Genomic DNA, 12,568 nt, shown 5'->3' on the forward strand with positions numbered 1-12,568 from the left:
GTCAGTGGGACCCGTCAGGAATCACACGCCTTCCTCAGCTCGGCCAGCTGCTCTGTGGGGGTCATCAGCGGGGCTAGAGGGTCAGTGGGACCCGTCAGGAATCACGCGCCTTCCTCAGCTCGGCCAACTGCTCTGTGGGGGTCATCAGCGGGGTCAGAGGGTCAGTGGGACCCGTCAGGAATCACACGCCTTCCTCAGCTCGGCCAGCTGCTCTGTGGGGGTCATCAGCGGGGCTAGAGGGTCAGTGGGACCCGTCAGGAATCTCGCGCCTTCCTCAGCTCGGTCAGCTGGTCTGGTGGGGGTCATCAGCGGGGTCAGAGGGTCAGTGAGATCCGTCAGGAATCACACGCCTTCCTCAGCTCGGCCAGCTGGTCTGTGGGGGTCATCAGCGGGGTCAGAGGGTCAGTGGGACCTCAGGAATCACACGCCTTCCTCAGCTCGGCCAGCTGGTCTGTGGGGGTCATCAGCAGGGCTAGAGGGTCAGTGGGACCCGTCAGGAATCACACGCCTTCCCTCCAGCTCGGCCAGCTGGTCTGTGGGGGTCATCAGCGGGGTCAGAGGGTCAGTGGGACCCGTCAGGCATCAGTGGGACCGCCACCGTGGGATATAAGGACACGACCTGTACCAACGAAGCGATTGAAGGGTTCCACCTCAGCTGGCGTTCAACGGGCAGTGACCTACAACGGAGACCGACTCTTTGACAAAAGTGGCTAGGTAATGCTTAAACGCTTACCTGAAGCCGTAGGAAGTGAGCGCGTGCAGAATACACAGCCGCATAGTGGAACTTTGTCGAAGCGACAGGTTGATATGCAGTTTTTAATTCGCATTAATGCAACAGCGATTTGAGCCGGCTTCAAACGCAAACTGGTCTTGTTCTGAGCACCAACTTAAAAAGCTGTTCACAAATACGTCACTCAGTTTTTGGCCATTTTAGCCCTCACTTCCCTATGGTTTACGCACTGGTTGGGCTGGTCACCACTCCCCCTCCCTCCCACCTGGTGCGCTGTTTTTAGCTCACTGTCTCAAGAGAGCAACCTCCGGATGGCCCCTGCTTGGGCTGAAGATGTGAAACGGACAAGGAACGTCCACGTCATGACAAGAAGCCAATCGCATCCGATCTAACGGTGTTATTTTAGAGATTTTAGCATGTTTGCAACCACATTTGAGCGTAGCGTTACACTACATCAGGCTTTCCCTCCCTTTGTTGTTACGCATCCATTACGCCCTACCGAATGCGTTCTCTCCTCCTTACGTAACTTAATTTATGGAGGGCCGCTCATCGCGCATGATTACACTATCAGTTATTGAGAGTTTCAGGACGCTTTAACTATTCCAGTCATTCGACATGCTTGCATAGAACTGGGCTGGGCACATTGACCGGTGCGGTGGGTAGTGGCTGACTTTGGGAGAAGACGGCTTTAATTCTCCACTCGCTCAGGGGGATACAACAGCGCATGCACTAACAAACAAACGCGTACAAACACAGATATCCATGCTTAATGTGCATACACCCAACTTATGTATATATATATATATATATATATATATATATATATATATATATATATATATCTCTCTCTCTCTCTCTCTCTCTCTCTCTCTCTCTCTCTCTCTCTCTCTCTCTCTCCCTCTCTCTCTCTCTCTCTCTCTCTCTCTCTCTCTCTCTCTCTCTCTCTCTCTCTCTCTCTCTCTATCTCTCTCTCTCTCTCTCTCTCTCTCTCTCTGCACTATGCAGCAACCCACGCACTCACACAAGGACACCGACCCAGTGAAGGTCGCCGCAGTGAGACACTGACCGAGAGTGAATGAGCCGGTCTGTCCGCCCTCCTCGTAGAAGTATCTGTCGCCGGCCTTCTGGCGAGCGAACTGGTCGGTGATGATGCAGCGGAAAGTGGGGCCTACCAGCGCGTCATCCACCGGGCGCTCGGACACACCGCCGATGAACAGGTCCACGTCGTCCACCGACTTGTACAGCAACGCGAACTTGCTTAGGGTCTGCGACAACGGAACCGGTGGGGTCAGGGAACACTGCGAGCCTGTTCAGGTTCTGAGACAGTGGGACCTGTGGGGTCAGGGGATCACCGTGAACTTGCTCAGGGTTTGCGGCGACAGTGCCCTCAGGGTCAGGGGATCACCGCGAACTTGCTCAGGGTTTGCGGCGACGGTGCCTTCAGGGTCAGGGGATCACCGCGAACTTGCTCAGGGTTTGCGGCGACAGTGCCTTCGGGGTTAGGGGATCACCGCGAACTTGCTCAGGGTTTGCGGCGACAGTGCCTTCAGGGTCAGGGATCACCGAAAACTTGCTCAGGTTTTGCGGCGACGGTGCCTTCAGGGTCAGGGGATCACCGCGAACTTGCTCAGGGTTTGCGGCGACGGTGCCTTCAGGGTCAGGGGATCACCGCGAACTTGCTCAGGGTTTGCGGCGACAGTGCCTTCGGGGTCAGGGGGTCACCGCCCGAACGCAGCGCCGGAAGACGGTCAGTCGCGTGCCGCTGTGGCTGTGGTATACTAGAGTCAACCATATGGCCAGTCAGTGACATGGTGACGAGCGCGTATTGCCAGAGTGACCGTTAAGATGCGTGATGATCAGGAGGTACGGCAGCGCGTGACACGAGTGTCGCGTCAGGGCAGGAGCATCCCATCCACTCACTGCCACCACACTGCTCGCTGCATCGAACCCTTTCAGCTTGTGACCCCCATCTCGCCAATCCTGAAAACTTGCATGTCTCGCACGGCATGCAAGGTATCAGGACAGAGAAGCCTCTCGGTCAGCAGGTTTGTTAAGGAGCGGAGTCACACCACGAAACCGTTTCGACACTGACCGCATGTCGTGGACATCCCACCGGTGCTGTGTCCGATTGCGTCACGTCACGCCCGTGCCGGTGACCTCTGTGACCCCCACGAGACCTCGAGGCTCGTGCCAGGCGAGTCGTACAGCACGCCGAGTCACCGAGCCGAGTCGCCGAGTCACACCTGTGAGTCGATTTCGCTGGCGAAGTCGCTCCAGGTGGTGGCTTTCTTCAGGCCGCAGATCTCGCGCAGTTTGTTGTAGGGTGGGATGCCGTGGTCTCGACCCCGCTGGATGTTGAGCGCTATCAGGTCCATCCCGAACAGGCCCTCAAACTGAAACAGGTGGCCCAGCAGCTGCCGGCCCCAGCACGGATCAGCGGCGTCAGAGTTAGAGTCAGCTACCGTCATCTACGCCGATCTCTAACGCGATGCGCATCGACGTCTGGTCAGGGGCCAATAATTCTACTCAGCGAGTCCTGTGATGTTGACCTCTAGCAAAGCATTCCACCCGCTCCAAACTGTGAGCGGTGATAAAGACTTGACCAGTTTCATTCTTCGTGAAAGTAACGCAAACGAACGTCATGGGCTGACTCTCTGGCCCCCTTGAATGTCATGGGCTGACTCTCTGGCCCCCTTGTGTAGAGAAGACAACGCCGGACATGTGCAGACCAGCAGCGCTATAGACCATCAGTCGGCCGGGAGTCGGGACTGACTGGGGCGACAGTCGCGCAGCACCTCCTGCGTAAGGTTGACTCAGTGCATCCCCGTAGCTCACCTCCTTGCTGAAGGCGTTGTCGAACTTCATGCTGGGCATCTCGAGCAGGCCGCGCAGGAGGCCACTGAAGGCGTCGCGGCGGTACAGGTCGAAGGGGGTGAACTGGGTTCGGTGCAGCGGAGTCACCTTCTCCTTGCTGCCGAACTGGGTCATCGAACTGGCGAACGCACAACAGCCGGTCAGTGGTTGGGTGGTGAAAGGTGTTCATTAGCTCATTAGAAAAAGCATATAGAAAGGTGCTCATAAGCAAAATATTTGTGTTCAAGTTCTGTCTCGCGGTTTTCCCTGGCCCGGACTTCGGTCACATGTTAAGTGGCCCGTGACGTCAGCGGCTGTCAATATAGACATTAACACGTCAAATATAATTCAACAGATATGGGAGCGACAGAGAACACGCGGAGGTGGTTGCTGGGGCCCCGGCTCCTGGTAAGCCATCCGTGCCGGCGGACTAGTGCGGGGGCCCTGTCGGACCAGACGGAGCCATCCCGCATATCAGTCGGCCACAGTCCAAAGCCAACAACACCAGTCACGAAGGTACCGAGGCGTTTTACTGCACTTGGACAGGGCACCACATTGTTTCCCGTGCCTGCTGCCCGCTGCGTCCCTGTTGCTACTGCCCACTACGTCCCTGCGTCTGCTGCCCGCTGCGTCCCTGTGTCTGCTGCCCGCTGCTTCCCTGTGTTTGCTGCCCGCTGTGTTCCGGTATCAGCCGCCCGCTGCGTCCCTGTGTCTGCTGCCCGTTGCGTCCCTGTGTCTGCTGCCCGCTGCGTCCCTGTGTCTGCTGCCCGCTGCGCCCGTTTGCATCTTGCGCCCGCTCTATTTCACTGCTGTGAAATCTGCGTTCGGTCAGCTAGCAAGCTAGCTAACGCGGCGTCCTGGGTCGACTGATGCTTTGGCCCAACGCATTCAACGCATCCACCGATCCGTTCGTTTGGAGCCGATAGCAAGAGCGCTGCAGACTTGAGAACTGACACGGACGTAGAGCGTGCTCACATGATGTTGTCTGGGATCAGGGTGTGGCCCATCCTGAACGCGGCCGTCGAAAACTCGTTCGTGATCCCGGCACTGATTTCGGGATCGTAGTTGTTGGTGAAGCCGCTCTTCAGTGGCGACAGCAGCTTCGTCTTCTGCATGTGACGGCGTCCTGCCGGTGACACAGTGAGTTCAGTGGACCTGCCCCGGACACTGCTAGAGCTAGCCACAGCCTAGATGTCGGGAGATGATGACGGACCTGTACGCCATCCTGATTCAGCTAATTATCAAGTCAACAAAAGGGAAAGATGACCTAGACTGGCTTTGGAAAATATGCTGGATTTACTTTAGAAAGTTACTTTGAAAAAAGATGTGCTGAATACTTTGCTTTGGTCTTATCATATACAGAAGGCCCGCAGAGATAAACTGGCCCGGCACGTGACCGCCGATCTGCAGTCCCTCACTGGCGCTCGGGTCGATGTCGGCCCGCCCATCCCGTCGCCTACCAACCACTACGGAACTCGACCTCTGTCTACCAATCGCAATGGTGCTCGCCCTCTGTCCACCAATCCCTATGATGCCCACCCACTACCCACCAATCACGATGGGCAGGAACTCATTGTACGTGATGTGCTGCATCTCGGCGGCCACGATCCGACGTGCCTCCTGGAAGAGCCGCTCGTCGTCCCAGCGCGGGTTCACCGCGTGCAAAGCTCGCGCCAGCCGGTTGTGCTCGCGCATCCACAGCGTGTGCATCACCACCAGGTCCACCTGCTCGTTGACTCGCTCATCGCCTGCGGGCGCGATCGGGGTTCAGCGTCGGGGTAGCGCGGACTCGGCGGTCAGGTAGCCAGAGACGGGGCCGGGGCGGGTGGAGCGGGGGGGGGGGGGGTCACGCAGGTCGCAGTGCGACACTGGCAGCTGTCAGCTCATGACCGGATGGGTCGCGTGCTCCGTTCGGTCTGCAGAACCCGTGCTACCTGATCCTGTAATTCCCGGCGAGCGGATAGTATTTTCCAGCCAATCTGAAGATGAATCGCAGAGGCGACCATGGCTCAGACGGGTCTGCAGACCTTCCTCAGCTGGACTTTTACGAATCCGTCGTGCTTTGAACTTTACAGCTTAGAGGTTGTGACGACATCATCTGAATTTAGCCTCTAATATCCCTGGGGTAACGGCACTGTGTAGGTTAGTTTAGGTTAGGTTAGGTGCTGTATTAGCAATCATATACCTCTTGACATGATTTCACCATCGCGCGCCTTTGTTGAGGAAAGCCTCGAAAAAGTGTGCTGATTGTTACAACTAACACCTAGCACTTCAGTATCCCATGACCACATCAAGTGTGCGTCACACCTCCACGTGCATTGTGAACCCACCCAAAACGTATCGCAAAAGGAAGTACCAATGTATGCCCTTTGACGCTGACGAGCGCTGCCGTGAGGGAAGCGCACTTGCGGCTCTCGGTGCTTGACCTCTCACCTGCCTTGAAGCAGGTCCACTCCGGCATCTTGACGTCCTTGCAGGTGAAGGAGTCGGCCGGCAGGTACGGATGGCCGTGCACTGGCCGCGACTTGAGCAGGCCGCCGCTGTGTTCGCGCAGCTCCTCGGCCTCGTGCTCCGAGGAGCCGTATACGTTGCTGGCGTCCACGTAGGCTGTGATCTGGTTCATCTGGGGGAGCGCAGGTGTGGGGTTGAGCTGGTGTGATGCAGGACAAGCGGCACTGGCGCAGACAAGGCTCGGCCATTCTGGAAAGTGGGTGTGACCGCACAAAGAAGGGGTGCGCATCAGCCTGATGACTAGATATACAAGATTTAAACGTCATTTCTTGTTCCACACAACTAACCACAATCGAATTACATCCGTTAGCAACGCGCTGCCCAGTGGCTAGTAGTGGATGCGATTTCCCATATCTGCATCATATCGCGGTATGCACCGATTTGTTTGCATCTTGTTTGTTTGCATTTCAAAAAATTCCTGGATGTAAGCTTGCTTAAGCTTGCTTAGGTGCGCCGTGGAGCATATGGGGATTCAGCGGGTCGTTTCCATACACCAGCAGTGTACGTGGCAAGTCGCCTGCGTTCATTTAAAGTGAGTGTTTCACATTTGAAGATATTGAAGCAAGCATCAGATATGCTAACTTATAACTATTTGTAGAACTTTAAGTAAAAAAGACTGCTCTAAGTAACATAATTTCTTTGTTCGGTAAATGAGCTCCTCGATACGTTATTGTATGATTGCGTCAGTGTGATTGTCAAGGTGACCTTGCCCACATTGATTGAGAGCCAATTGACGGCCGTTATCGAGACAACGTACTCAAGAACGCCAGATGTGAATGACTCGACCATAACATTTTTATTGGCCTTGATTGGCGCAATTTGTATGGAATGGCAGCATTTGAATGGCGTTCTTGTGACGGTATGAACGCCAAGGTGACATTGAAATACTCTCCCCGAAGAAGTTTTCCCGTCTTCGCGGGCGTATAGCTCAGGAACTAGATTTAGGTCTAAGAACCGCGGTGCTGTGAGCTGCACCGAATGATCTTCAGGATGCCTATTTCAGTTCAAACCCTCTAGAAATGCGGACCACTCCCCTTAAACTAGCCGACAGAACAGGATGCATGATTCATCCTATGCGACGCAGTGCTCGGTGACAATTGATGATTAAAATGCAGCAGCTGGCACAAAACTTCCAAAAAGGTGAGAGCGTCCTTCGCGGGGACTGTGGATGCGGAGACGGGGACCAATCTGATAGCTCGGGAACGCTGGACGGTGCGCTCTTCATGGGCCGCGGACGCGGTCGAGCGCGATGATGAAGTGCGAACCCGATAGCCCCCCCCCCCCACCCCCCCCGGATCCCCCCTCCCCTCCCCCCCGGGAACCACGCACGACAGTGCCAAGGAGAAGGCTGTAACTCATGGGCTGAAAATGCGTGCGATTACCCAAGGCTGCTCTGATGAAAAGTCAGGATACAGCAGTCCTGGGTGCATGGGGCCGTTTATAAGGTTCATTGCGCAACTATCAATCGAATCATCTTGTTCGTTGACACGTCTCAAACACACATTTTCATGCTTGTTTACTTCTTGGAGGGCTAAAGAGATTACATTAAGGCCACATCGCCAACAAATGGTTAGTTATCTGCCTGCATTGGCTGCATCAACAGCACGGAAAACTATAGACCTCACGGGAGATTCCATTCGCTAGATGATCCGCTAACTAGAGATTCTCTCTACTTGAGAATCATTCGGTCCTGGGGTTTAACTATTGCATTCCCCGCCTTAACAGAGGAGGGCCTGTCCTCACGTAACCTCCACAAGGGAGGACCTGTCCCCACGCGGCCTCCTCTTCGAGGAAGGGCCTGTCCTCTCGTGGTCTGCTCTATAAGAGAAACGCTGAATAGATGGTCCGACGTTGGTTCACAATGAGGGTGGCCGTGCATCAGAGAGCCCATCACCAACAGGAGGGTGGCCGTGTACCAGAGGGCACACCGCCGACAGGAAGGTTGCCTTGCATTAGAGGGCCCACCACCAACAGGAAGGTGGCCGTGCATCAGAGGACCCACCGCCGACAGGAAGGTGGCCGTGCATCAGAGGACCCACCGCCCACAGGAAGGTGGCCGTGCATCAGAGGACCCACCGCCCACAGGAAGGTGGCCGTGCATCAGAGGACCCACCGCCCACAGGAAGGTGGCCGTGCACAATAGGGCCGACAGGAGAGTGACCGTGCACCAGAGGGCAGCCCCAGCGCTGAGTCACGGGCCAGACCGGTCCGGACGGATGACGTCAGCTCGCGCCGGGCAGACGGCGGCCAGGGTGAAGCACACGGCTTCCCCGGATCAGCGGCGCCATCCCAGCTGCCTGCGGCCGCGTCTCACACTGCCTGACGCCGCCGATGCGTAGGGCATCATATCCCATTGTGTGTGGTGACAAAGGCGTCTGCGGTCCCATCTGGGGAATTATGGTTGGAATGCTGGACATCACTCCACGTGACAGATCACTCGAGAATTCGATTGAAAAGGCCTGTTTCCTGTTACCACCAAAGCCTGGACAGGGACGATGCTTTGTGCGAAATTCCATAGTCGGACCGGACATTGCCGTTCTATGGTGTGTTCTTACGAAAACAACCGACTGGCCTCTGCAGATATCCAGCCTCGCCTCTGCAATCTAAACGACTATGAGAAGAATTGGTTTGCTTCTCCTTGAGGTGTACTTCTGGATACTTTTCAGTGACGTTGGCAGTGGTACACAGGGCTCGGTCAATTCTCATAACAGAATATAATCCGCCAGCACCTTGTGTGCCAACGTTGACGCCTACAGTAATCTGCCCATCCTTCGCGAAACGTGAAAAGAAAACTATACGCGATTTGCTCAAGAGCTCAAGAAAGCTCTAAATCAACCGAGCCGCGTCTTCGGTCCACCTAAGCTGCGTGAAGTTCCAACCAGCGCTCGTCCTCCAAGCAGGTCAACGGTGAGCGAGTGGGGCGACCTGTGGACCGCAGCGACCAGGGATTACCACCGGACTGCGGCCGGCCGTCGGGGGAGGCGCCTTTGTCTGCCTGGCCGTGTGCCGCAGCGGGGCGCCGTTCAGTGACACCAGCCGCCTGTCTAACCGTGACTTCCGCGGTCCGGCGACGGCCGCCGCGCGGAGCCCCCCCAGTGCTGAAGGTCGAGTCGCTTCCGGAGGGGGGCGGCGCCTCCTCGCACCGCCTGGTGCCCGGCACAGGGCGACGGGGCGGGGGAGGGCAGCAGCGCAGGCTGACTCAGCAGGCAGGCTTTCGTGACGACTGAAGGCGGAATCCTCGGCGGTCTTTCATGAGGTCTGGGTTCGTGGTAAATGCCTGGCTTTCTTCCAGCCCTGTCCTTCACATCGTTTTTTACCGGTTGAATCAAGCAACGTATGTGGGAGATGCGAGTGTTAAACATTGTAGTGGGATCATGTCCAAACGTGGACCGCATCCTTAAAGGTAAGAGTTCATCTGGAACCAGTACAGAAATAGACCGGCTGTCAGAAAGCCCCTGTGAGGCATCTCCAACGGAGGCTTGGCACTGCAGATCGCTCCCTAATTCGATGGCGGATTTCATTCACAAAGCCAATTGGAAGTTTCAGGAAGTCTTAGCTCGAACTTTAAGCAGTGATGTTGTTTTTTAAATGTAATGCCCGTAGATTTCTCTTTTTCAGTCATCTGTTCACATGATTTTGTTGTACTTAAGATGTAGTTGGCTTTTCTCGTTGCGTTGTGCATTCGCATATACGATACACCAATGCACGGAACGTGACACACGGAGGACGTTTATCATCGTTTCTCCGAAATACGTGAGCTTATGCACTTATTCTTGGAGACAGGATTTTCCTGAGGAGAGTGGAAGGTGAAACTCAGCGAGAATACATTATAATGATCTTAGCTCTCTGTCAGGTGTCATCTATGGTGAAAAATGAAAGTATTTGTGTCTAAACACACACACACACGCACACACACACACACACACACACACACACACACACACACACACACACACACACACACACACACGCGCGCGCGCCCGCGCACCTCTTGGCTGTATTTGTGTTTGGCGATCCATTGCATGCTAGACTACGAACGATCTTCAGATAATCTCGAAAGATCACGCTCGTCGTGCTTTTTTCAGTTAAATATTTAGACGACGGAATCATCTCCTCCATATCATGCCGGATTTCTCTTATTGTCGACTGTACTCTTCACGATGTGACATTTCTGCAGACTTCCGACCTAATCACGGGCCGTATGAGAAGCTACTAACAGGCCAAATCAAAACGTGAGTGTAAGTGCACCAAAGTGGCAGTACCTCTGTCATTCTGTACATGTTCAACAAGCACCCCAAAGTGGCGGTACCTCTGTCATTCTGGACATGTTCAACTAGTGCACCAAAGTGGCAGTACCTATGTCATTCTGTACATGTTCAACAAGCGCGCCAAAATGGTAGTGCTTCTGTCCTTCTATACATGTTGTATGTACCTTGTGCACTTCTGTATATGCTAAATACATGCTTCTTGGAATCCCAATTTCACCCCAGCCCGCAGCGAAGCCTTGAAACTCTGACAATGAAAAAAAACACGTAAATCGGCCCGCACCAGGCTCATCGCGTTTGGGCTGCGCGCCCGCCGCCCCCTTCACTCCCCCCCCCCTCAGCGGCGGTCGGTGTCACGATGGGTGATCTGTTCGCAGGGGCCCGTGTAGCAGCTGAACCGGGACGCCTACACGGAGCGCATCAGCTACACACAGCGCTCTCCGCCCCTCGGTGTCACGAGGGCTCACCTGTTCGCGGGGGCCCATGTAGCAGCTGGGCCGGGGCGCGTACACGGAGCGCACCAGCTCCATGCAGCGCTCTCCGAACGGCGCGTAGAACGGGTCGTTGGGCGGCATCTCGATGGGGTAGCACTCGGAATGGATCTCGCCCTCGCGCACCTTCACGCCGTATCGGCAGCAGCTGATCTTCACGCCGTCGTCAGCTGGCGGCCGCCAGAGGTCAGATGTCAGGCCGGGGTGCACGGGTGCATGGATGTCCCTGCTCGCTCGGACAGCATACGAACTGTTCGCTGCGCAGGAATGACGGGTTGTTGACCCCGGGGACGCATATGGCACGCTGGTATCGGTGCTATCAGCCCGTGAAACCTGTTCTTGTTCTTAAAGTTTCCACCACTTCTCACATCTGACAAAATGCACCGATCCGGGGTCGCCGACACCGGCAACGAAACCTGCTTCGATCGGTTACTACGCCCGTTAATTGTAAAGGAGCGGTGAAACCAGAACTGATTATTCACGCGTCATGATTCCGCTAGACTCACGCCATGCACTTGAAATGAGTTAGCTGCCCAACTCTCGCTAATGCGTGGGACACTGAGCACTCAGACCGGCCAGGGCGTCGCCGGACGGGGCCAGTCGTAGCTCATGTCTGGGGCCGGGTGTGCGCGCCGCCTTACTCTCGATCATGGGCGTGTGAGTGACGTCATGGTCCAGGAACTGGCCGAACTGCATGAGCAGCATGCTGTGCTGGGCGTTCTCGGCGTGGTGGGTAGGGATGACGATCATGCTGACGACGCGGGCCGACGGCAGCTCGCTGCCGTCCTGCGCTCGCCGCGGCTCGAACAGACCTGCAGCAGGTCCAGGCGCTCGGCTCGAGCCACAGCAGCGACACTGCGCACAGCAAGACGCAGAGCAAGAAACACAGCAAGAAGCAGAACGTAGCATAGCGCTCGATCGGTACTCAGTACAGCACACGGTCAGACCAATACAGAGCACCACTCGGACGATAACGCATTTGGAGTAGCGTTAATAATCACACCAAATGCGAACATACGAACATAGTGGAGTCATTGGGAATAATTACAGACAAGGCAGGGATGCAAACATTTCATATGGAAGCTTGTGCCATTACATTTTGGGCTGAATTTCGCGACCGGATCGGAAAGTGCTCGCGGATGTTGGGCGTCCTCCACCTAAGAGTATCACGAGGACGGAAATACCCAAGGCAACCATGACCTCAACCAAGATTGTTCGTCATCCCGCCTGACTGGCGAAGTCCCAGCTCAGCTCGCTGTCCACACTGTCACGATGAGCTCCGAGCTTTTCCCGGAACCCGCGAACCCCAGAGCTCTGCCCCGTACCAGCCGACCATAGAGCCCCACCCCGTACCACCCGACACCGCAGCCCCGCCCCGCACCAGCCGACGTCAGAGTACCACCCCGTACCAGCCGACACTACAGCTCCACCCCGTACCAGCCGACCCTAGAGCCCCACCCCGTACCACCCGACACTGCAGCCCCACCCCGTACCAGCCGACACTGCAGCCCCACCCCGTACCAGCCGACACTACAGCCCCGCCCCGTACCAGCCGACACTGCAGCCCCACTCCGTACCAGCCGACGTCAGAGACCCACCCCGTACCAGCCGACGTCGGAGTCCCACCCCGTACCAGCCGACACCAGAACCCCATCCCGTACCAGCCAACACTACAGCCCCACCCGGGACCAGCCGACACCAGAGCCCCACCCGGGACC

At 56.0% G+C, this 12,568-nt stretch overlaps 1 protein-coding gene across 1 annotated transcript in view; it reads right to left on the minus strand.

Moving 5' to 3' along the window:
- Window positions 1–428: 428 nt before the first annotated feature.
- LOC119114856 (chorion peroxidase) overlaps window positions 429–12,568 on the minus strand; it is a gene marked incomplete at its 3' end in the record, with an annotated part of 36,529 nt that continues 24,389 nt past the window's right edge. The window contains 9 exon segments of the mRNA XM_037238904.1: window positions 429–451; window positions 1,797–1,995; window positions 2,974–3,144; window positions 3,566–3,722; window positions 4,559–4,709; window positions 5,134–5,331; window positions 6,017–6,206; window positions 10,827–11,020; window positions 11,492–11,662. Of these exon segments, the coding sequence (XP_037094799.1) occupies window positions 429–451; window positions 1,797–1,995; window positions 2,974–3,144; window positions 3,566–3,722; window positions 4,559–4,709; window positions 5,134–5,331; window positions 6,017–6,206; window positions 10,827–11,020; window positions 11,492–11,662 (1,454 nt within the window).

The sequence above is a fragment of the Pollicipes pollicipes genome, unplaced genomic scaffold (genome assembly GCF_011947565.3).
Source record: "Pollicipes pollicipes isolate AB1234 unplaced genomic scaffold, Ppol_2.1 Scaffold_3087;HRSCAF=3621_pilon_pilon_pilon, whole genome shotgun sequence".
In the NCBI taxonomy this organism is placed as follows: domain Eukaryota; kingdom Metazoa; phylum Arthropoda; class Thecostraca; order Pollicipedomorpha; family Pollicipedidae; genus Pollicipes; species Pollicipes pollicipes.